This window comes from Cucumis melo, chromosome 6 (genome assembly GCF_025177605.1).
Source record: "Cucumis melo cultivar AY chromosome 6, USDA_Cmelo_AY_1.0, whole genome shotgun sequence".
NCBI lineage: Eukaryota > Viridiplantae > Streptophyta > Magnoliopsida > Cucurbitales > Cucurbitaceae > Cucumis > Cucumis melo.
In genome coordinates, this window is record NC_066862.1 from 10,452,018 (window position 1) to 10,475,822 (window position 23,805).

The 23,805-nt window shown below is 36.6% G+C and overlaps 1 protein-coding gene across 2 annotated transcripts in view; it reads left to right on the top strand.

Annotated features, from left to right (window-relative positions):
• Positions 1 to 23,805, top strand: part of LOC103496113 (UDP-glucose:glycoprotein glucosyltransferase) — a 39,871-nt gene that overhangs the window by 9,759 nt on the left and 6,307 nt on the right. For both annotated transcript variants that reach the window (XM_008457848.3, XM_008457847.3), the window contains exons 10-29: positions 161 to 313; positions 414 to 512; positions 602 to 742; positions 933 to 1,001; positions 2,519 to 2,607; positions 2,758 to 2,920; positions 3,218 to 3,352; positions 3,550 to 3,649; positions 3,776 to 3,870; positions 3,984 to 4,096; positions 4,231 to 4,441; positions 6,139 to 6,207; positions 6,330 to 6,475; positions 17,307 to 17,408; positions 17,617 to 17,764; positions 17,900 to 17,956; positions 18,039 to 18,169; positions 18,288 to 18,376; positions 18,486 to 18,835; positions 19,473 to 19,568. In XM_008457848.3, coding sequence (XP_008456070.1) covers positions 161 to 313; positions 414 to 512; positions 602 to 742; positions 933 to 1,001; positions 2,519 to 2,607; positions 2,758 to 2,920; positions 3,218 to 3,352; positions 3,550 to 3,649; positions 3,776 to 3,870; positions 3,984 to 4,096; positions 4,231 to 4,441; positions 6,139 to 6,207; positions 6,330 to 6,475; positions 17,307 to 17,408; positions 17,617 to 17,764; positions 17,900 to 17,956; positions 18,039 to 18,169; positions 18,288 to 18,376; positions 18,486 to 18,835; positions 19,473 to 19,568 — 2,556 coding nt within the window. The remainder of the gene's footprint in view (positions 1 to 160; positions 314 to 413; positions 513 to 601; positions 743 to 932; positions 1,002 to 2,518; positions 2,608 to 2,757; positions 2,921 to 3,217; positions 3,353 to 3,549; positions 3,650 to 3,775; positions 3,871 to 3,983; positions 4,097 to 4,230; positions 4,442 to 6,138; positions 6,208 to 6,329; positions 6,476 to 17,306; positions 17,409 to 17,616; positions 17,765 to 17,899; positions 17,957 to 18,038; positions 18,170 to 18,287; positions 18,377 to 18,485; positions 18,836 to 19,472; positions 19,569 to 23,805) is intronic.

Sequence of the window (23,805 nt, forward strand, 5' to 3'; positions counted from 1 at the left end):
TTTTCTCAAATGAAAAGATCCTTTTCTAATCAATGATTCTTTTATTTTTTACATTTCCTGATTGAAGAGTGATGTATTTGTAAGTATGTTTCCATTAGTCTAGTTTTATGCACTGAAGTCTCATTTTGTTTTCTAATAAATTGGCGTTGCCAACAATCAGATTCCTCGTCCTACTATTCGAAAACTTCTGTCAAGTCTACCTCCAGCTGATTCTGACTTGCTCCGTGTGGACTTTCGTTCTTCTCATGTGCATTTCCTCAACAACTTGGAAGAAGATGCTATGTATAAGCGATGGAGGAGCAACATCAATGAGGTGATTTAATTTCATATCACATTTTCATCTTCAATGGTTTGATGGATAGTTATTTTTATTTCATTTTTCAATCTCTAAGTACAGATTTTAATTCGTGTAGATTTTGATGCCAGTCTTTCCTGGACAACTTCGTTACATCCGCAAAAACCTGTTTCATGCTGTTTATGTCCTTGATCCTGCAACAGTTTGCGGTCTACAGGTCTTTGTTTTTCTTGAAACATTTTTTTGTTTAGAAAGATGTTGCTGCTAATCATTTACTCCTCTTCCATTATGAAATCAAACATGCAGACAATTGACACGATCCTGTCATTTTATGAGAACAATTTTCCTATTAGATTTGGGGTAATACTGTTCTCGTCCAAATATATCAAGCAAACTGAAAGCAGTGATGATGGATTAACTAAAGCTGAGGCAGATACTTCCAGTTTGGTAACTTATTTTTATTTTATTCTATCTTTTTCCGGTTTCCAGTTTACTATTCATTATTTACATAAAAACAATATTTCTAGATTTCTCTTAATCAATAATCACAATGTCCAGCTATTGACAGTTTAGTACTTTGTTGGTTTGAAGAACTCAAAATGATAGTGTTTATTATGATGGATGTATGTTTTTGCAGATGATACAGCTGTTCATTTTTTTAAAGGAGAACCAAGGAATTCAGACAGCCTTTCAGTTTTTGAGCAATGTATGTTCTGCAGTTTTTTCACATTTTTTTTGTATTGTTGGTTAGCATTTCCTTAATTGGCTAACTAAGCAGTCGTTTTTTTTTTTGGGGGGGGGGGGGTGTACTCGTTCCAATTGCAGAGCTTTTGTTTTAAATAATGATATCTTTTTGTTTATCTAAAAGTCTCTTACTGCATTTAGTCAATGCGTGGGAGTACCTTCTTTCAAGGGCCATTTGCAAGGGGAAACTTATCTCTCTTCGTTAGACCTTTCATCTCTAGGAAGTCTGAAGTCAGACTAGTTGCTACTTTGCTTTCTTTGGAAATTTGTCCAATTTTCTGGCCTGGACCCACATGGCACTATATAGTCTCATAGTTTACCTTAGAAGTCTTCGGGCAGGCTAGATATTTCAATTTCAAATGTAGACTCATTGGTATGAAGTTCATTTGCCCTGTAGAATCCTCGATAAATGTATATTTACTAGTGTGAGAAGTATATGCATGCACATTTCAAAACTCTTTTGAATTTTCAAACGTAACACTTGACACATGTCAAAACTCTCTGAATTGTTCCACCTTAATGCCGTCCGAGTTAGATAGGGGGCTAACAATCTTTTTTGGTTCCATGATGGGGAGAGGTAATATAGGATGCTTTCCTTGCAAAAAGATGCCTAAAACTCTCTCCCTGGCCCTTCATATGAGATTTCTCTCTGTCAAATAAGCTCATTTTGTTTAAAATGACTGCTTGAATTCTTCTCTGTGAATACCCTTTGGTTTCCTCTCAAGCCACACTTTCCAAAGGAGACCATTAAGCTTGTGCAAGCTTGCTTTTGTACTATTTTATGGGGAGTGGCTCAGTGATGTAAATGCTTCAAGATTATTAAATAGAATTCTTTTATTCATCCAAAAAGAGAGGGCAAGAAGCCTACTTATACACAGAAGGGCTGGAAAGACAAACTAACTGTTAACTAACAGAAATAACCAACTGTTAACTAAAAGAAATAACTAACTGTTAACTAACACAAATAGCAACTTGGTCAGCCACTAACTAACAGCCATAGAATTGAAATAAGCAGTTAAAAAACATCGACTTAAAGAGTTTTTTCCGACACAAATACTCCTACATCACTCGAGGCATAGTGGAATTTCGGAGGGTTGAGGAAGTTCGGGAGGTGAGGAGGTTCAATGTATCTTTATGGCTTATAGTTGAACTTTTTTCTTTTACTTTTCAAACTGATGTAGTTCCTTTGGATTAGAGTCGTTCATGTAGCTAGTTGTCTTCTTTTCGGACTTCTTTTTCTTCTTATCCTTGTATATTGTTTCATTTTTCTTCGGTAAGTTTGTTTTCTTGAACATATATATATGTGTGTGCGTGTGTATGTATGTCTTCAATTCATATAAGTTCCTTGCTAATAATTGTGGGATACTAGTTATCATAACTTGACTTCCAATGATTTGATATATTTTCTCTATACTGGATTACGTACTGTTTCGAAGGCTTCAGACAGGCTATTTTGCTGAATTTATTGAACTGAATCAGGTAAACAAATTACGGCTTGAAGCAGATGGTTTAGCTGATGATGCTCCTGAGATGCATCATGTTGAAGGAGCTTTTGTGGAAACACTTCTGTAAGTTCACTTAATAGGTTGAATTCCATCAATGGATGTTGAAAGCCAATATCACATATTGTAATTTTTTTCTTATGGTTACTAGTGTCAAAATCTATATGTTATTTATTACCAATAATAAAGACTAATGGACTTTTACTGTTCTCATAGTCCCAAGTCAAAATCTCCTCCTCAAGATGTGCTACTAAAGCTGGAGAAAGAGCAAACCTTTAAAAATCTGGCTGAGGAAAGCTCCATGTTTACCTTTTCTCTTGGCTTATCTGAATCAGAGTGTTCCCTTTTGATGAATGGACTTGTATTTGATTCTAGCGAGGTAATTATATCAACTTTAAATATATTTTCCCTTGTACATCAAATATTTTGACCATATAATGTTGGTATCGTTTTATTTGGCATTGCTGTTTTCTTTTAGTTCTTTTAGTGTTTGTTGAACATTTTATGATCATCTCATTGTACTGCATGCTGACAAGTCCATAACACCTTCTGCAAGTTGGTTAACTTTATTTGTTTCTAGATGAAACGATTTGATTGAGAGAATACTTTTTGGCTTTATTTGCCAACTCTTGTCTTTCACCTCTTTATATAATGTTTTGACATCTATGTTGATCAGGAGTCTTTGATAAATGCCATGAACGAAGAGCTTCCTCGGATACAGGAACAAGTTTACTATGGGCATATATCTTCTCGCACCGACGTGCTTGACAAATTCTTATCCGACAGTGGCCTTAGTCGCTATAATCCACAGGTGAGCTATTGAGAAAATGCTGTATGATTGTTGAATCTTTTTCTTTTTGTGCTGATTGATTGAGAAGCTTTTATGCAATTTCATACACCAACGAAATTATCTTTCTTTCAAACAAAAAATGGAAAGAAAAAAAGAAGCTTGTGTGTTTAACATATTTCATTGATCTTATTTCATCATTATGCCCAATTTTTATGTAGATCATTGCTGAGGGAAAACCACGTATTGTTTCTTTGTTTCCATCCACTCATGGAGCTGAGTCTTTATTGAATGACTTTAACTATTTGCATTCTCCTGGAAGTAAGAATTATGTTATCTTTTTTCTATTCAACAAATCTTGTTTCTTATAAATGAAGCATACTCTAAAATTTTAGAATGTTTAGCTTTCCAAGTTGGTGTTCATGAGATTCCATTTGTATTTACTAGCTATGGACGACTTGAAGCCCGTGACCCATCTCTTGGTCATTGACGTTGCTTCAAAGAAAGGAATAAAGTTGCTGAAAGAAGGCTTACTCTATCTGGTTATTGGATTCGTTACCCGCATGATGAATTTTCTTTAACTTGAGTTTATTGTCACAAATTTTATCAACTGAATTTTCTTTTTCTTTATTAAAATTTTAATATTGGGATGTAGATGAGAGGATCTAAAAACGCTCGTGTTGGGTTGGTTTTTACTACTAGCAACCATACCAGTGAATCCAGCTTACTTTTACCCAAGGTGTTTCAGATTAGTGCATCATTGCATAGGTTGGTTCAGTTTTCTGTTGTGATGCTTCATTTTTCCTGTTTCTGGGGTGGTGGCTGGGGCTATTTAGAGTTAGTGCGCGTACTTATGTTAGCTGCCTTACACTCATTATTTTTACTTTTGCCCATTCTTGCAGCCACAAAAGGAAAGTGTTAAATTTTCTAGATCAGTTGTGCTCAATATATAGTCAAAAGTTCATCCCTGAATCTTCAGTAGCAGTTGATAGCCCTCGAGAATTTATTGAGAAAGCCTGCGAGCTTGCTGAAGCTAATGAGTTACCACCTAAAGCATACAGAATAGCTCTCTCCGATTCCTTTTTTGATGAACTGAGAAATTATTTCAGCCAGGTATTCTACCTTTTGTTAAATTGTGTGGTTAGTTCCTGAATCAAAGTTTCTTCTTAAAAGAATATTCCTTAATCAAACTGAGAAACTGTTTCTGTGTTTGAGCCAGCCAGCCAGGTTTATCAGTTTTGGTTTAATTGTGTGGTTAGTTTGCGAATTGAAGTTTTCTTCTTAGAAGAATGTTCTTGAATCAAATTGATAATGTATTTGAATAGGATATACCAACTTTTGGTAAATTGTTGTTTGGTTAGCTCTTGAATCATAGTTCCTTTTTAATAATTTTTGGGCTGTGTTTCAATGCAAAGCTTCTTGATGGAGTATGAACTACACCAAACACTTTTGTAATTACAACCTTTCTATGATTTTCAACAATTGAAATGCCCTTGTTCTTTAGTCTTTCTTGGGGAGGGGCATTTTGTCCCTTGCCGTTAGGCTGTTCTCTTTTGTTCTATGAACGTATCTGTTTCTTATATATAAAAAAAGCTCTATTTCTCTCTCAAAAGAAGAGAAAACAAAACTTTTGCAGTTAGAGCTTTTTGATGAAATAAATAAACTAATTTTCTAAAAAAGTGCTCCCTGTTCTGTTTCTCTTGAAAAAGTGTTCACGTCAGACACGTGTTGGACACAAATACATCCGAACGCTCAGCCTATGTGACGTCAAGGAATGATTCTCAAAGAATCAATGTCTAGACTAAAACTTGTGAATCTTTTAGTAGAATGATAATATGTACCTCATACAAAAGGGGAAAACTCATATTTATAGAGTTCATTGTAAGTGAAGGTAAAAAGGGAATTAACTTAGAGTAACTTTAATCCTCCTACATCATTCTACCTTCCAAAAAGAAAACTTGTCTGCAAGTTTTAAAAAGAAAAATGAAGAAAACAAGGAATAAAATAAACTCATTCAATGACATAAGACCAATCCAACCTCCTACATTTGAAACAAAAATATTTTGATTAAAGAGGAAAACTCGGGATAGAAAATTTCCATTGAGTTCATGCAAGGCCATAGGCAGATGACCAATTGCCAAAAATTCTCTGGCTGAGGAAAACTTCTCAAGATAAAGTGTAGAAAAGAATTTGGGCCATGTGAAATTGTTTAGAAACAAAGGTTTTGGACACGTGGGTTGAGCAAAATAGGTTGGGTCAAATATGGGCCAATCCAGTGTTTTAAAAGCCATCTTGTGTTGTCCGCCTAGGCTCAAGGGCCAAGTCTAGCACCTGGCCTTGAAAAGGTGCGATTTTCAAAATAAGGCACACACCTTTTGTGATGCCTCGGGACTCAAAGCCCTGCGCCTTTTTTCATCATTGTATAAAAATAGTAGTAATTAGGGGGTAACCCTTAACTCTTTATTAGCAAAAAAAAAAAAAAAAAAAAAAAAAAACAAAACAAAACAAAAAAACAAAATTACTAAGCTAAATGCAAAAATTCTTGTGTTCAGGGATCTTTTTTTTTTCTCTCTCTCTTTCATATATCCATAATGCTTCTCTTCTTAATGTAGTACTTTTATACATAGTTGTATCCTTTGTTTTTTAGAAATTAGTGTGTTGCTATGTCTGTGTAATGTCCCATGTCCATGTCTGTACTTCTTAGCTTGTGGGTTTAATCTATGGATTTCCTATCAATTTATTTGCTCCATCTAAAAATCTTCACCCTGTTTTATAGTATTATGTTATTCTGCATGCATTATGGTTTTCAGGTGGAACATTTTTTGTTGGGGCAGCTTGGCCTCGAATCTATTTCTAACGCAGTTATCACCAATGGAAGAGTGAGTTCGTTTCACTGTTCTCACTTTGGATTTGAGTTCTGTAAATTTGATTATGATTTTCCAGAAACATATGGGCTGCATACTGAGGAACATTTTTAATCTTACATTTTATTCACATATAGGTTACACTTGTTACTGATGCGAGCTCATTTTTGAGTCACGACTTACATCTACTAGAAGCAGTAGAGTTTAAGCGGAGAATAAAACACATTGTGGAAATTGTTGAAGAAGTGAAATGGGATGACCTTGATCCAGACAAATTAACAAGGTTTACTTCTCACTTCCCTAGTGCTTGCCCCTTATTTTTAGACATTGCATACTGTTAGACCCCGTATTAAGTTCTGTTATAGTAGAAGAAAGAAATAAAAGTCACATGTTTCACACGTGTGAAGTAATAGTTAAGTTGGATGGCTTTAAGTATAAATAGGAGTTTGTTTGGGCGGGAAAGGGATGTTGAATTTGTTAGTTGAGTTTGTTGCTATCAAGAGAGCAGAGTGCTGAATTGAGATTTCCTCAATTTGTTCCTATTGTAATTCATTACCTATACGGATAAAGATCGAAATCGATACCAGAAGTAGAGTTCTACCATTTTGGTATCAGAGCACGATTTTGGAATGACTTTCCGCCATGGTTTAGACAAGGATTGAAGAGCGATTAGAGGTTTTTATCAGGAAATCGCTGGTTTAAAGAAGGAGATGAGTAAAATGCCGGTGATCGAAGCAAGTTTGAGTGAGATCGCGAAGAATTTCGAACTGATGCGGCTGCAATCGGAGAAGCAACAACAACTTCTTCTAATGTTGATGGAGTCGAATGCGAAAGAACGTTCGATGAGAAGCGAATGATTGTGGGGCAATACTTGATTTTGCGACGGCGAAAGGGAAAGAAAACGAAGCAACCTCCAACCGAGTTACCGAAACAAACTGAAATATCGGAGAGGATCGAAATGAGAAGAAATCCAATAACGATGTGAATGTAGTAGATCAGAACAAATTTAAGAAGGTTGAAATGCCAGTTTTTAATGGAGAGGATCTGGATTCATGGTTATTCTACACTGAGAGGTATTTCCTGATCTATAAACTCTCTGAATCTGAAAAATTATTAGTTTCAACAATAAGTTTTGATGGACCAGCCTTGAACTAGTATCGATCACAAGAGAAAAGAGATAAATTTGTGAGTTGGTCGAACTTAAAAGAAAGAATGTTAGTTCGATTCAGATCTACTAGAGAAGGATCAATTTGTGGTAGATTTTTACAGATTAAACAAGAAACAACAGTAGAAGAGTATAGAATTTTGTTTGACAAGTTAGTAGCACCACTATCAAATCTTCAGGAAAGAGTAGTAGAAGAAACGTTTATGAATGGACTTTTTCCATGGATCAAAGCAGAAGTAGCCTTCTGTCGTCTGAAAGGACTTGTCGAAATGATGGAGGTAGCATAGTTAGTCGAAAACAGAGAAATAATTAGAGGAGGCAAATTTGAGTGGGTTTTCTGGCGGAAAATATCCTTCTCAGGCCTATTGCTAGTGCTAAAACTGGAACAAATTATGTCGTGGGAGAAAATAAGGGAAACACTACGTTTCCTATCGGAACAATTACCTTAAGAAGCTCTAATGCTGCAGAGGTCCGTAAAGAAGGCACTTTAAAACGATTGCCCAATGCAGTGTTTCAAGCTAGAAAAGAGAAGGGCTTGTGCTTTAGGTGTAATGAAAAATATTCAGCTGATCATAAAAGTAAGATGAAAGAACAGCGTGAATTACAAATGTTTGTAGTGGTGAATGAGACTGAGAAATATGAAATTATTGAGGAGAATGAAACAGAGGGAAAGGAGATAAATAGACTGGAAGTTAAGGGAGATAGTACATCTTATGTGGAGTTGTCAATTAACTCGATAGTAGGTCTGAATGACCCTGGAACCATGAAGGTAAGAGGCAAGCTACAGGATGAGGATGTAATAATCTTGATTGATTGTGGGCAACCCATAATTTTGTTTGAGAGAAGCTGGTTGAGAAGCTTCATTTACCATCTAAGGAGACAACACACTATGGGGTAATATTGGGCTTGGGAATTGCCATTCAACGCAAAGGAGTTTGTGAAGCTCTGGAGGTGCAGTTGAAAGATTGGACTGTTAGAGAGGATTTCTTGCCATTAAAACTTGGGGGTGTTGACATAATGTTAGGGATACAGTGGCTCTATTCCTTAAGGGTGACAGTAGTGAACTGGAAAAACTTGACACTGTCATTTTCATCCCTAGGAAAACAAGTTTGCATCAAGGGAGACCTAAGTCTTACTAAGGCAAGGGTGAGTTTGAAGAGTATGATGAAGTCATGGGGTGAGAAAGATGAAGGTTTTCTGATTGAATGCCATGCAATAGAAGTTGAAGGATTATTCAGAAATGAATCCTATGCTTTCAGTTTTGGATCAGTTTGCAGACATCTTTGAATGGCTAGATAGACTGCCTCCCAGAAGAGACATTGAACATCATATACACTTAAGAAAAAGGGACTGATCCCATTAATGTTAGACCTTACCGATATGGATATCATCAAAAGGAGGAGATGGAAAAATTGGTAAGGGAAATGCTAGCTTCAGGAGTCATTCGGCTCAGTACCAGCCCCTTTTCTAGCCTTGTACTTTTGGTTAATAAAAAGGATGGTAGCTGGCTTTTCTGTGTTGATTATAGGGCTGTCAATAATTTCACTATTCTTGATAAATTTCCAATTCCGGTAGTAGAGGAGTTATATGATGAACTGTGTGGTGCATCTTTATTTTCGAAGATTGACTTGAAATCCGGGTATCATTAGATCAGAATGACTGATGAGGACATTGAGAAAATCACCTTTAGAACTCATGAAGGCCACTGTGAGTTCTTAGTTATGCCCTTTGGGCTAACTAATGCATAAGCCACGTTCCAAGCATTGATGAATGCAATCTTCAAGCCCTTTTTGAGAAAGTAGGTCCTAGTATTTTTTGATGACATACTGATTTACAGCGAGAATGCGAATGAACATGTGAATCATATGGGATTAATTTTATCTATCTTAAGGAAGCACGAGCAGTATGCAAACAGGAAAAAATGCAGTTTTTCTCAGTCCAAGATAGAGTATTTGGGCCATGTTATTTCGGGAGAAGGTGTGGAAGTTGATCCGGAGAAGATAAAATCTATAGCTGATTGGCCGAAGCCTACCAATATTAGAGAAGTCAAGGGATTTCTTGGGCTAACTGGCTATTACATACGCTTTGTATAAGCGTATGGTTCCATAGCAGCGCCCTTAACCTAGTTGCTTAAGAAGGGAGGGTTTAAATGGAATGAAGAGGCTGAAGAAGCTTTTGAAAAATTGAAGCAAGCAATGATGTCAGTTCCTATTTTAGCGCTGCCAAATTTTAACAAATCGTTTGAAATTGAGACAGACGCATCTGGTTATGGTGTTGGTGCGGTCTTAATTCAGTCTAAGAGACCAATAGCATACTACAGCCACACATTAGCTTTTAGAGATAGGGCTCGGCTGTTCAAAGATGGAGACCGTATTTGTTGGGAGGAAAGTTTCTTGTAAAAACGGATCAAAAATCATTGAAGTTTTTGTTGGAGTAGAGAGTCATTCAACCTCAATTACAAAAGTGGATAGCGAAACTTTTGAGGTACTCCTTTGAGGTTATCTATAAGCCTGGGCTTGAGAATAAAGCCGTGGATGCCCTCTTGAGGAAACCGATAGATGTGCAATTTTTTGGCATATCAATACCGATTACAACTGATTTGGAAATTATTAAAGAAGAAGTAGAAAGTGATCCAAAACTCTAGAGAGTGGTACTTGATTTAAACGAGTCTAGAGAACAGAAGGAGAGTAAATACTCCATTCAGAACGGTATGTTGAAGTACAAGGATTGATTAGTTCTTGCAAGAAATCAGCTCAATCCTAAATACTTATCATGATTTGGTTGTTGGTGGTCATTCAGGATTTTTAAGAACCTATAAGAGGGTGGCTAGCGAATTATATTGGGAAGGGATGAAAATGAATATAAAGAAGCACTGGAAGGAGTATTTAGCGTGTCAACAAAATAAGACCTTGGCCTTGTCTTCAGCTGGTTTGTTGGTTCCGTTAGAGATTCCACGATCAATATGGAGTGACATTTCCATGGATTTCGTGGATGGTTTGGCAAAAACTAATGGATTTGAAGTAATATTGGTTGTGGTGGATTGCTTAAGTAAGTATGGCCATTTTCTACCACTTAAACATCCTTATACAGCAAAGGCAGTGGCAGAATTATTTGTGAAAGAGATTGTTAGGCTCCATGGTTTTTCCTCATCTGTTGTTTCAGATAGCGATAAAATCTTCCTCGGCCATTTTTGGAAAGAGATGTTTAGATTGTCGGGTACTAAATTGAATAAAAGTATTGCCTACCACCCGCAATCAGACGGTCCGACAGAGGTTGTAAATAGAGGGGTAGAGACGTACCTGAGGTGCTTCTGCAGTGAGAAACCTAAAGAATGGGTAAAGTGGTTGCCTTGGGCGGAATATTGGTATAGTACCACTTTCCAAAGGATCCTAGGTGTATCTTCCTTTCAAGTTGTGTATGGATAAACCTCCGCCTCTGTTATCTTATGGTGATACTGAAATGGGATGACCTTGATCTAGACAGATTAACGAGGTTTACTTCTCACTTCCCTAATGCATGCCCCTTATTTTTAGAAATTGCATACTCGGCTAGGTATGTATTTATGTTATTTTTTGAATATATGGTTTCCCCCAAGTATTTCACAGCTTGACTTTCTGCCCTAAAGGAAGCCATAAGGAGCCATTTGGATCATAAATATTGGTCCGTGGGTATAGATATTAATTATCTAGAATGTGAATGTTCGGGTTTTAAATGTTTGGAGTAACTAATGTCTGTGTTTGGATGTGCAAGATAATTAGTGTCTGGAAGTTAAATATTTGTGTTCAATTCAATAATTTGTAAAATATAAAATAAAATAATTGCTTGATGCTAGAGATCAATTAAATTTAACATAAATTTATTTATTGCGATGTTAATTAGTTATTTAGTTAATAAAATAAAAAATAAAAATACCTTTTAACTGAGCATAATTAAATTAATTACTAAAACAATTAAATTAATATAAATTAATTAGAATGTTGATAATTAACAATAACAAATTATATTTAATAGTTAAGATAGCATATAATATTAATGGTAAAATATTTGTTGAAATTTATTAAGTCCAATAATATATTTATATTTAATAATCAATTAATATTAATAGTTATAATTATTTGATATTAATTTATAAACTAATTAAGCTATGTGTCTGTTTATCTCCCAAACTACACTTTAGTGTAGGGTATTAAAAAACCCATTTCTGGTGGGTTTTAAAGTTGCCTGGATAATAGTATCCTGGTTTTTAGAAAGTCAAATTCTATTAAACAAATAAAGATAACATTTATTTGGTCTGGAAGCTCATTCCATTTTCTTCAAGTTCAGTTGTTCTTGGATTGATATGGAAGCAACAAATATTAGCTCTCTTTTGTGGTTGTTGGGGAGGTTGGATAGGATTTGTGTATTTGGGATCCCGACCATCTGATTTCTCATATAATCCTTATTTTCATTGAGACTCTCTCCATCCAGTGAGTATATTCTCTTTGCATTTGGAGAATAAGATTCCTAAGAAGGTGTGATTCTTTAGGTTTCATGAGGATGTGTAACTCTTAGGATCAACTCTTGAGGAGATGTGTTGTTAATGGGCATGTTTTGTTGTATCTCTATCGGAAGACTTGGATCACATTCTTTGGAGACGTGAGTTTGGCATATTCCATTGGGAACTTGTTATTCCAAATGTTCAGTTTGATGCTTGGCCATCATATGTACTAGAGATATGATTGGAGAGTTCCTCCTCCATTTGGCTTTGTGCGAGAAGGTTCATTTTTTATGATTGGTAGGGGTGTGCCATCATGTGAAACCTTTGGGGAGTGTTCAGAGGGTTTTCATTCGCCATACCATGATTGTTTAGAGGGTGGACTATAAACCTAGTGATGTTTGCCCCTTGCCCTTATTAGGTTCCATTTTCTCTTTGTGCTTTGACTTCAAATTATTTTTGTAACCATTATGGATTTGCTTGATTGTCCTAGCTTTTTTAGTGGAGTCTCTTTAATGGGCTTAGTTAATTTAAGGGAAGGAAGTTTTATTTGAAAAAGGGAGAGATAGTAGACGTAGTTGGACCCTCTATTTGTAATATATCCATTGATGGGAGTAGAGAGCTTGTTCAAGGGGTCTCTCAAGAGCTTCTTATTTTTATGGGAGTTTAGCTGAGAGGGATCTTGACGAAGAGACGAGGTTCAAGATGTAGATATCAATGAATTACTTAACGTGTGTTTAGAATAGATCACTGAATATATTAATGACCCAAGTTACTTGGGATATTGGTTCTTTGTACCCAAAAGATATATGGGCCAGCCCAGGCCAGGCCCAAAAGTCCAACTTTGTAGTTCTGCAATTGTATTCAAACTTGGTTCTTGCTTTTACGGTAGAAGAGGGTGTCTTTGACTCTTCCATAATTTTCTCTATATCTTTTGAAATCTCATCTGTAAACTTAAATGTTTATAAATACCAAATATATGCTCAGGAGTAATATCAGCAAATTTCGATCTCTACCCTTTTCTTATTTTCACACTGTCAGTCATGAATCCTGAGAATCAAAACATTGAAACTCCTGAAACCTCCCAAGTTAGACTTCTCGAACCTCCCAACTAAACCAACAACAAAACCTCCCAACTAAACCAACAACAATAAGTTTTGATGAATAGAAGAGATCTTTCAGCAACACCTTGACTGCAGTAAAAGGACAATGCCAAGATGGGTTAATTCTGGGTACAAAAGCATGTCACAACAAATGGATCGTTCAAGTATGGTGTCAACAGTAAACATGACGATTGGATCACCACATATCAAGCCTTACTTGGTTGGTCGTTCGGATTGATGGAACCCACAATTGCGTGTGATGTGGTTAGCCTCACCACCTCCCATGAAGTTTGGAAAGCACCGGAAAACAGATTTGGGGCAGCATACAAAGCACAAATTAATCAATTGAAGACAAATTTGCAAGACACAAGGAAAGGCACTAGAAGAATGGAAGATTATCTTGCAGAAAAGAGGCAAATAGCTGACGACTTTGCTCTTGTAGGTGAACCTTTTACTGAAGAAAGTTTGATATCTAATGTTCTCATTTGTGTAGATGCAGAATATCTACCCATTACGTGTTCGCTCAATGAGAAGACTAACTTGACATGGTATGCTGCTCATTCAATGTCGGTTGCTTTTGAATATACCCTCGTGCATTTCAATATCCTGCCTCAAAATACAGAAATAGCCAAACCTACAACAAGCTTTGCTTTTGGGAGCCAATTACAGCAGCGCTCAGAAATGAATCCTACACAAGATAGACGACAAGAAAGAGGCAATCAGAACGATTCTAGAGGTAAAGGTAGAGGCAGAGGATATATAAAAAACAATAAGCCTACTTGCCAAGTATGTGGAAAGTTTGGGCACAATGCTGCTGTTTGCTATTTCAAATACAACAAACAATACATGGGAAATAATTCAGAGAATGGGAAGAGTCAAGTTTCCCATCTGGAAACTCTAGAAATAGTCATAGATCTGTCTTGGTATGCAGACAGTGGAGCATCTAGTCACGTCACTCTTGATCCCTCCAATTTAAATAAAAAGTCCGACTATAATGGTAAGAAAGCTCCAAGTGAGTTGGTACCAGGGGCTACACGTCCTAATCTGCCACATTACAGGATGAGTCCGAAAGAATATGCTGTTTTGCAACAGACAATTGAAGAGTTGCTGAAAAAGGGACATACTCAACCTAGTTTAAGCCCGTATGTAGTCCCTGCCCTATTGACACCAAAGAAGGATGGAAGCTGGAGAATGTGTGTTGATAGTAAAGCAATTAATAGAATTACGGTGAAGTACAGGTTCTCTATTCCAAGAATCAATGATCTTCTTGACCAACTTGGAGCACTGATTTTTTTCGAAATTGACTTGAGGAGTGGATATCACCAAATCAAAATAAGGCCGGGAGATGAATGGAAGACTGCTTTCAAAACAAATGAAGGCCTCTTTGAATGGCTTGTGATGCCATTTGGACTCTCTAATGCTCCTAGCACTTTTATGAGGCTCATGAACCAAGTACTTCACCCTTTCCTTAATAGATTTGTCATTGTTTATTTTGATGACATTTTGGTTTTCAGTAGAATACTTGACGAATATCATGTGCTTCTACAACAATTGTTCGAAGCTTTGGCCAAGAATGAATTATATATCAACTTCAAGAAATGCATCTTTTGTGTGGAAGAAATAGCATTCTTGGGATTCATCATATCCTAATGGATGAAAAGAAAGTTGAAGCTATAAAAAACTGGCCTATACCTACTTCAGTAAAAGAAGTTCAAGCATTTGTTGGCTTAGCATCATTCTACAGGAAATTTATTCACAACTTCAGCACCATTGCTGCACCTATTACGAATTGTTTGAAGAAAGGAACCTTCCTATGGGGAAATAAACAACAAGACAGCTGTGAACTATTGAAGGAAAAGCTGAGTAACAATCCAGTTTTGAAACTCCCAGATTTTTCCCAACCATTTGAGGTTATTGTAGATCCTTGTGGAACCGGTATTGGAGCTGTCTTATCTCAAACGGGCCATTCCTATTGAATATTTCAGCGAGAAACTTAGTCCATCAAGGCAGACATGGAGTACCTGTGAACAAGAGATGTATGCCCTCATTCGTGCATTAAAACAGTGGAAGCATTACCTACTGTCTAAAGAGTTTCTCCTAATAACCGACCATTTCTCCCTAAAATACTTCCAAGCCCAGAAATCTATCAACAAAATGCATGCTAGATGGATCTCCTTTTTACAGAGATTCGACTTTGTTATCAAGCATAAATTTGGAAAAGAAAACAGAGTGGCTGATGCACTAAGTAGAAAACATTCACTACTTTCTACACTATCAACAAAAGTAATGGAATTCAAGCATATAGCAGACTTATATGAAGATGATGTTGACTTCAATAAACCATGGTATAAATGCATTCATCATCTCGAAGCAGGAGAATTTCATATTGTTGATGGATTTTTATTTAAAGGAGAAAAATTATGCATACCCTACACTTCTCTAAGATAAGCTTTATTAAAAGAAGCACACTCGGGAGGACTAGCTGGTCACTTTGGGCAAGAAAAAACCTTTCAAATACTCTCTTCCAGATATCATTGGCCACAACTACGAAAGGATACAAATAATTTTGTAAAGAGATGCATTGTCTGTCAAACAGCCAAAGGCGCAAGTACTAATGTTGGACTATACAGCCCTCTACCAATTCCTATAACTATATGGGAGGATCTATCAATAGATTTTGTTTTAGGATTACCTAAAACACAAAGACAACATGATGCTGTAATGGTAGTTGTAGACAAATTCAGCAAAATGGCCCATTTCCTACCCTGCAAGAAGACTAATGATGTTGTCTTTATTGCTAATCTCTTCTTTAGAGAGATAGTTCGACTCCATGGAATACCTAAATCTATTGTGTCTGACAGGGACGTGAAAATCCTAAGCCATTTTTGGCGAGCTCTATGGAAGAAACTAGACACCACTCTTAAATTCAGCACTACAGCTCACCCCCAAACAGATGGCCAAACAGAAGTTATCAATAGAACTTTGGAAAATCTAATTCGTTGCCTAAGTGGCTCAAAGCCCAAACAATGGGACCTAGCACTAGCTCAAGCTGAATTCGCCTTCAACAATATGAAAAATAGATCAACCGGGAGATGCCCCTTTGAGATTGTCTATACTAGAAGCCCAAGACTTACATTTGACTTAGCTAATCTACCATCAATTGTAGATATCAGCAATGAAGCAGAAAATATGATTGACAGAATCAAAATCTGCACAAAGAGGTACATGATCATCTACAAAAAACTACTTTATCTTATAAACAAGATAAAGACAAGACAAGAAGAGAGGTGAAATTCAAAGAAGGAAATCTTGTGATGATTCATTTGAAGAAAAACCGGTTCCCAACAGGAACTTACAACAAATTAAAAGACAGACAGTTAGGGCCTTACAAAATATTAGCTAAATATGGGGATAATGCCTATAGAATCGAACTACTAGACGACCTACACATCAACCCTGTTTTTAACATAGCAGATTTGAAACCCTACTATGCTCATGATGGATTTGAATTAGCTGAGTAATACAACTCAGGGACGAGTTGGTTTTGGGAGGGGTGGATTTGATGTAAGCCTAAACTGTAAGATTGTTACAACCAAATAACTGTAGAACTGTTACAGTCAAAAAACTGTTAACAGTTACATAACTAAATGTAACCTCCAAAACCTATTATAAATAGAACATCTCCACCACATTGGTGATAGAGATAAAATTTCAGAAAAGGTATTGGTTGTTACACCAATATTTGTTAAAATCTTAATTGTAAACTTAAATGTTTATAAATACCAAGTATGTACTCGGAGTTAATATCGAGAAAATTTCAATCTCTACCCGTTTCTTATTTTCTTTACTACAAAGTTGGTGATGGACCTGTTTAATGGTTACTTTGTTTTTATTAGAGTTTCGATAAAAGCCCTTTCCTAACATGTCCCGATATCTGAACAAGTTTCTTAACATAAGTGAGACGTCCACATGCTAATGTTCATACAAGTCTCTTTAATGGGCTTAGTTCTTTGTATTTCCTTGTTCTATTTCATTTTATTTTTCTAACTGAAAGTGGTTTATTTCATATAAAGAAGATAAGAAAGGCCCAGTAAAATTTAGGATTTCATATTATTCCATATGCAATGCACTGGTGAATTTTTAGTACTTGTTGTATTTAGTGTGGATACAACTGAAAGGTAAAAGATTTACTGCTTATGCCGTGTTAGGCGATGACGTAGTTTTCCCCGGGTTTAATCCTTTGAGTTCAAGGAGGGAGGGAAGGATATATAAAAGCGGATTTTGCCATTCTCATTCTTCTTTTTTTTTTTTTTAAAATCATATTCTCCATTTGATTTGTATTAACTGTTCATTATATCCCAAACTACTGCAGCAACTTCCTCAGTGATGTTATTATGTTTGTTTCATCTTCAATGGCTCAGCGGGAGCGAAGTTCTGAAAGTGCACGCTTTGAGGTTTTGAATGCAAAATATAGGTAAGGATATCAATCTTAATGTATAAATTATTCTTTTCCTTTGAAGTTCATCAGTAAAAATACATAATAGTAATCATTGCAATGATATATGGAAATTTTATTGAAAATTTCAGCATTGTGATTATCTTTCATCAGTGCTATGATTACACTTCAAAATTCCAATTCTTTGGCCTCCCTCACTCTTCTCTTTGTTTTTTACTTATAACAGTGCCATTGTAGTAGATAATGAAAATGCTAGCATCCATATTGATGCTGTTATTGATCCACTAAGTCCATCTGGCCAGAAGCTATCATCAATTCTTCGTGTTTTGTCAAGATACATACAGCCTAGCATGAGGATCATATTAAATCCGCTGGTGAGATGTTCTAGACCTCGTACATTTGCATCCTGAGAATGTTAAGCATGCCTATTTAATCGAATTCAAATAATAATTCTTTGATAATCATTCCTTTCTTGAGAAATTAACCTTGTCATGTCTTCTCCATGGCAGAGTTCACTTGTTGATTTGCCTCTGAAGAATTACTACCGCTATGTTCTGCCTTCAGCGGTAATTATTAATGAAGGCATTTGGTTTATAATAAAATAAAATTTTCCCATTATTTGTTTCTGAGTTGTTCATGACAATTCAGGATGATTTCAGCAGTACAGATGCCTCCATAAGTGGCCCTAAAGCATTCTTTGCAAATATGCCTTTGTCCAAGACGTTAACGATGAATCTTGATGTTCCAGAGCCATGGCTTGTTGAGCCAGTTATTGCTGTGTATGTTTATCCACTACTAATTATTTAAGTTTGAATGGTTTGTTTCGTTTGAACAATGCCATGTTCCGTTTGATTTCAACTTTGTATCTTGTTTCTTGCATCACGTTATAAATTTCAGTCATGACTTGGATAATATTTTACTCGAGAATATTGGGGACACAAGGACGTTACAAGCAGTGTTTGAACTTGAAGCTCTTGTTCTTACCGGTAAGCAGTGGATTAAATTTACGTATGAGGTGAAACATGCATGCAACTAAATATAAAGGAAACAACGTTTGGTGACTGTATTATGACATGGAAACTTTTTGATTTTCAGGCCATTGTTCAGAGAAAAATCAAGAACCTCCCCGGGGACTCCAGTTAATTCTTGGTACAAAGAGCACACCACATTTGGTTGATACTCTTGTAATGGCAAATTTGGGTTATTGGCAAATGAAAGTTTCTCCTGGAGTTTGGTACCTGCAACTTGCTCCTGGTAGAAGTTCTGAACTTTATCTTCTGAAGCAAGGTGGGGGTAAAAGTCAAGATCAAGCATTGTCAAAACGTATCATTATTGATGATTTGCGGGGTAAAGTTGTTCACATGGAAGTGGAGAAGAAAAAAGGAAAAGAGAACGAAAAGTTGTTGGTTCCTGATGGTGATGACGACTTGCTGGAGAATAAGAAAGTGGGTGATTGTCATTAGGGATTAATCTTGTCTTTTGTTTAATTCACAAGTAGGTTTGTGTTTATTTTGTTATTGAACTTTAAAAAGTATCCAGTAGATCCTTCAAATTTCATATTCATCTTTCACCAATTTTTTTGTTTTTTTCAAATTTCAGTTTTTCATTCAATAGGTCTCTTAACTTTTAGAAAATGGGTAATTGGTCTCTTAACTCTCAAGTTTGTGGCCAATGAGTTTTTGAGTTTTCAGCTGTGCCTAATAGATCATTTGACTTGTTTAAGATCTTTTAAAAATTATCAACCTCTTCTAGACACAATTTTAAATTTAGGGTCCTATTCGATATTAAATTTTGATTTTTTCCTTACTATTCTTTTAAAAAAATTGAATTTCTCATAGACCTATTAAACATAAAATTGAATTTTCAAGGACTTAGTAGACATTTTCTACGGTAAAGAAGCTATTTAACACAATTGAATCTATTAGACACAAGCTTAAAGCTCCATCTAGTTTAACGTTTTTTGTACCATTGCTGGTGAATGACATTTCAGGTGCATAATTGGTTCATTAGTGGAATTGTGACACTTTTTCTCTTTAATTAATCAATTAATTATTTTCCTTACCCTTTTTTTTCTTTTTGCAGGAAAGCCATAACAATTGGAACTCTAATTTTTTCAAATGGGCCACTGGTTTGATTGGAAGCAATGATAAATCAAAAAAGACTAAAAGCATGGCTGTGGTGAGTTCTCAACTTTTATCTTTGACATCTTCTTGTAGTGACGTAAATTATTGTTTGGACTTTGGTCATACATTTTAATTTTACTTTTGGGGTATTGATGTAAAGTTTTAGATGAATCTTTCTTTCAGATCTCTCTCTATTTTTTCTTTTTTTAAATGGAGACAAGCTTCTTTATTGATAAAATCTTAAAGTACAAGAGAATTATACAATGAGAATAATAGAGAAATAGATAGATAGGATCAGGAGGTGCACTCGGACATCTCAACTAGGTTGACACCCTATAGCGCCATCATCATATCCCAAAGAAAAAACAAAGACCATATAAAGACCAGATACAGCAGTACAAACCAGCCAAACTAGACAAAATTTAAATGGAAGAAAAGCAGTAGAAGAAAAGAAACAAAACAGAGAAGAATAGTCTTCAAAAAAGCCGTAGCCTCCATTAAGGTGAATGCCGAATGAAGGCAGTCCAGTTGAGACAAACATTTGGAATTGAATAGTCTTTGAATTTAGCATTCAAGGAGCACAAGGCTGCTGCATTCCTTTTTGACTTGTCCATGGTGTCGAAGCAACCCCTTTCCTTGTCATGAAAAATATGCTGATTGGTGCTCAACATATCTCAGCCAGCAGTGCTTTTGCCATATTTACCCAAATTAGATTCGGTTTCTTTGGCAACAAGGGTCCCCTCAGTAGCTGAAAAACATTGGGGTTTAAGGATTCGTAAAAAACCCATACCACTTTAAACATAAAGAAAATGCTATTCCAACATTTAGAATAGGGGCATAAGACAGAATAAGTGTAGTAAATCCTATTGTCCTTTAAACAAAGAGGACACACTGATGGCAGCAAGCACTTATTAGGAAGCTTCCTTTGCATAATCGGAGAGCAGTTAAGAAGACCAAATGCCATAATCCAAACTAAAATGTTTGTTCTCCTTGGGTTGCTGGTTTTTTAAAGAGCTTTATTACAAGCTTTTTCCAACGGGGAATATGGAGAGAGATGCATTGAGAAGGATTTGACTGAGAAATGACCCAAGGCATCTAAGGACCATAGCCTCCTCCTCTTCCAATTCTGTCACTCTCTTTGAGAAGAGGAGTAACAAAGATTGGAATTCTTGGATTTCCTCATTCTTCAGTAATCAACAAAACACTATAGACCAAGAATTTGCATCACTGTCCCAATTGGCAGCAACTTAACCTGTTGGCAGCAAGGCTATTCTGAATTGCTTCATGTATTGATTTTTTAAAGGGATTTCTCCAGCCCATGAATCTGCCCAAAATTCCTGCCTTCTTCCATTACCAAGCTTGAACCATGCCAAAATTTCCACCTTTTTCCATGCTCTTGAGATGCTGACCCAAGAGCTTCTTAAACTATTCCCTGATTTGTTTAGAATATTCCGATCAAAGGTTTCACTGCCATGGATACTTCCAAGCACTTTCCTCCACAGTGTGGTGTCTTCTTTCATGTACCTCCACGCCCATTTAGCAAGGAGTGCATTATTTTGAATTCTAATACCTCCCAATCCCATCCCCCCATCCAGCTGGGAAGGTGTGACCTTTCTCCAAGACACTAAGTGATTTATTTTGCTGCCAGAATTCCCCTCCCAAAAGAAGTTTTGCATTAGCTTTTTGAGAGTAGAGGCTACATTTTCTGGAATGGCACAGAGAGACAAGTAGTAGGTCGGAAGATTGGTCAATACTGAAGTGCATAAGGTTTGTCATCCACCCTCTGATATGTTGAACCTTGTGCATCTATCCAATTTTTTGTGTACTCTATCAATCATCGGCTGCCAAAGGACTTTCTGCCTAGGATAGCCTCCCAAGGGAAGACCTAAATACATAAATGGAGCTTTTCCTCTTTACAACTTAGATTTCCAGCCATTTGAAGTAGTTCTTTGTCCCCCACATTAACTCCACTAAGTGCAGACTTGTCCCAATTCACTTTCTGACCTGAGCACCATTCAAACAAGTTGATAGCCTCCTTTTAACTTGAGAAGCATAGCTTCATCATCTTTGCAGAATAGGATAGTATCATCGGCATATTGGAGGATGGGAATGTGCACTTTATCTTTAACAACCATGATATCCTCAAATTGACCATTTTCATGCAGCTTGTTAATGATAGCTCCTAGAACTTCGCTGACAAGTAGGAATAAGAAAGGGGAAAGTGGATCTCCTTGTCTAATACCTCTAGAAGCCGCTATCCTTCCTATTGGCTTTTCGTTAATGAAGATGGAAAATCTAGGATTTTTAAGGCAACCCAACATCCATGAAGACCATTTAGGACTGAGCTTCTTACAATGCAATACCTTTTCGAGGAAACCCCAATCGACTTTATCGAAGGCTTTTTCAAGATCTAGTTTCAATATCCAACCTCTTTTCTTTTTGGCACGGTAGCCTTCGACAGCCTCGTTTGCTATTAGAATCGAGTCTAAAATTTGCCTACCTTCAAAGAAAGCGCTTTGGAAAGGGCTGATGATTGAGTATATAACCAGTTTGAGACGGTCCGCTAAGACCTTAGCGACTTTGTAAGTAAGGGTTGTGAAGCTAATGGGCCTAAAATCTTTTGCGTGAACCACATCTTCTTTCTTTTGTATTAAGCAAATGCAAGTTCTCTTGGACACAAACATTAAGCTTTCCATTTCTATAAAACTTATCAAACAGATTTTTGAAGCTTCCTTTTATTCAGCCAATGCTTCACCAGAAACTTAGAAGTGAAGCCGTCCGGACTGGGTGCTTTATTTCCACCAAGTGCCTTGTTTGCCTTGAAGATTTCCTCTTCTGAAAATCTGGTGACAAGTGATATGTTTTGAGGAGTAACACAAGGCCAGTCAGTAATATAAGGTATGCATTTGATCCTAGGAATTCTTTTATAGTCTTTGTAAAATTCCAATAAAAGCCTCTCAATATCACGGAATGACTTAGTTACCGACCCTTGTTCATCCACCAACTGCTGTGATTAAGTTTCTCCTCTTTTTTCATTGAGAAATCTGTGAAACAAGCCCGTGTTCTCATCCCCTACTGTTAACCAGTTTATTTTGCTTTTCTGTATACAATTTCTTTCTTCAATTCTATAAACGCTTAGCAAATCTGCTTGGAGGGCTGATTTATGGGCCAATTCTTCATCATTTAGACCATACCTTTCTGCAAGCACGCCGCTGACTTCCAAATCCTTCAGCAGCCTATCTTCTTTCTGTTTAAGGGAAACCAGAAATGAGGAAACGTTTCTGAGGAAACCATCCTTTACTGCAGATTTAACTTTGCGTAGTTGCTCATGTAGAATGAAACCTGCTCATCTGTTTCCAAGGATGCTGTTCAGTGCTCCTTCAATGACGAGATTGCACTCTTTGACCATCAGCCAGCTATTGCAAAACCTGAATGGAGAAGGCCCCCACAAGACGGCTCCAGCCTTTAGCAATAAAGGAAAATGATCAGAAAAAATTCTTGCTTTACAGTACACTCTGGAATTTTCAAATTCGTCTTCCCATTTGTCATTTATAAAAAATCTATCCAGCAGGGATCTTGCTGCTGATCCTCCCTCTCTTGATCATGTGAATCTGCCATTCTGTAGAGGAATCTCCATGATATTAGCAAGATCGACGAAGTTATTAAAGAGCCTCAATCCTCTTGTGTTTCTGCCAATAGGAAGCCTCTTGCACGCCCAATTGGTAACATTGAAGTCTCCACCCATACACCATGCCTCTTCACTGCATTCTAAACTGGGTAGTAATTCTGGCCAAACATGTCTTCTTTCTATGTAACCACATGGGCCATATACATTGGTCATCCAACAACGTTTCTTGCACATTGTATCACCTTTTATTAAAAGAGAAAACTGCCCTTTGATGGTCTCAACCACCGTGATTTTTGCTCGTCCCAGTGTGAGAATACCCCCTGAGGTGCTAACTGATTCCACGAATTCCCAACCAATATCCTTGGAGCTCCAAATTGATCTAACGAAACTTGCACCAGAACTTTCCATTTTTGATTCTTGAATCATAACCACACCTGGGTGATGATTCTTGATGAATTTCTTGCAGGCTATATGCTTGGAAGGGTCTTTCAGAGCTCTTGTATTCCAAGAAATGATCTTCATGTGAAAGGGATCAAAGAAACATCGACAAAACGACTCACTCAACCCAGCACAGTTCTTCAATCATTGATAATGGGCACCAGCTTCTTTGGAACTTCTGATAGTTTGATAGGGGGACCAGGGAGCTTTGCTTGATTCAACGCAA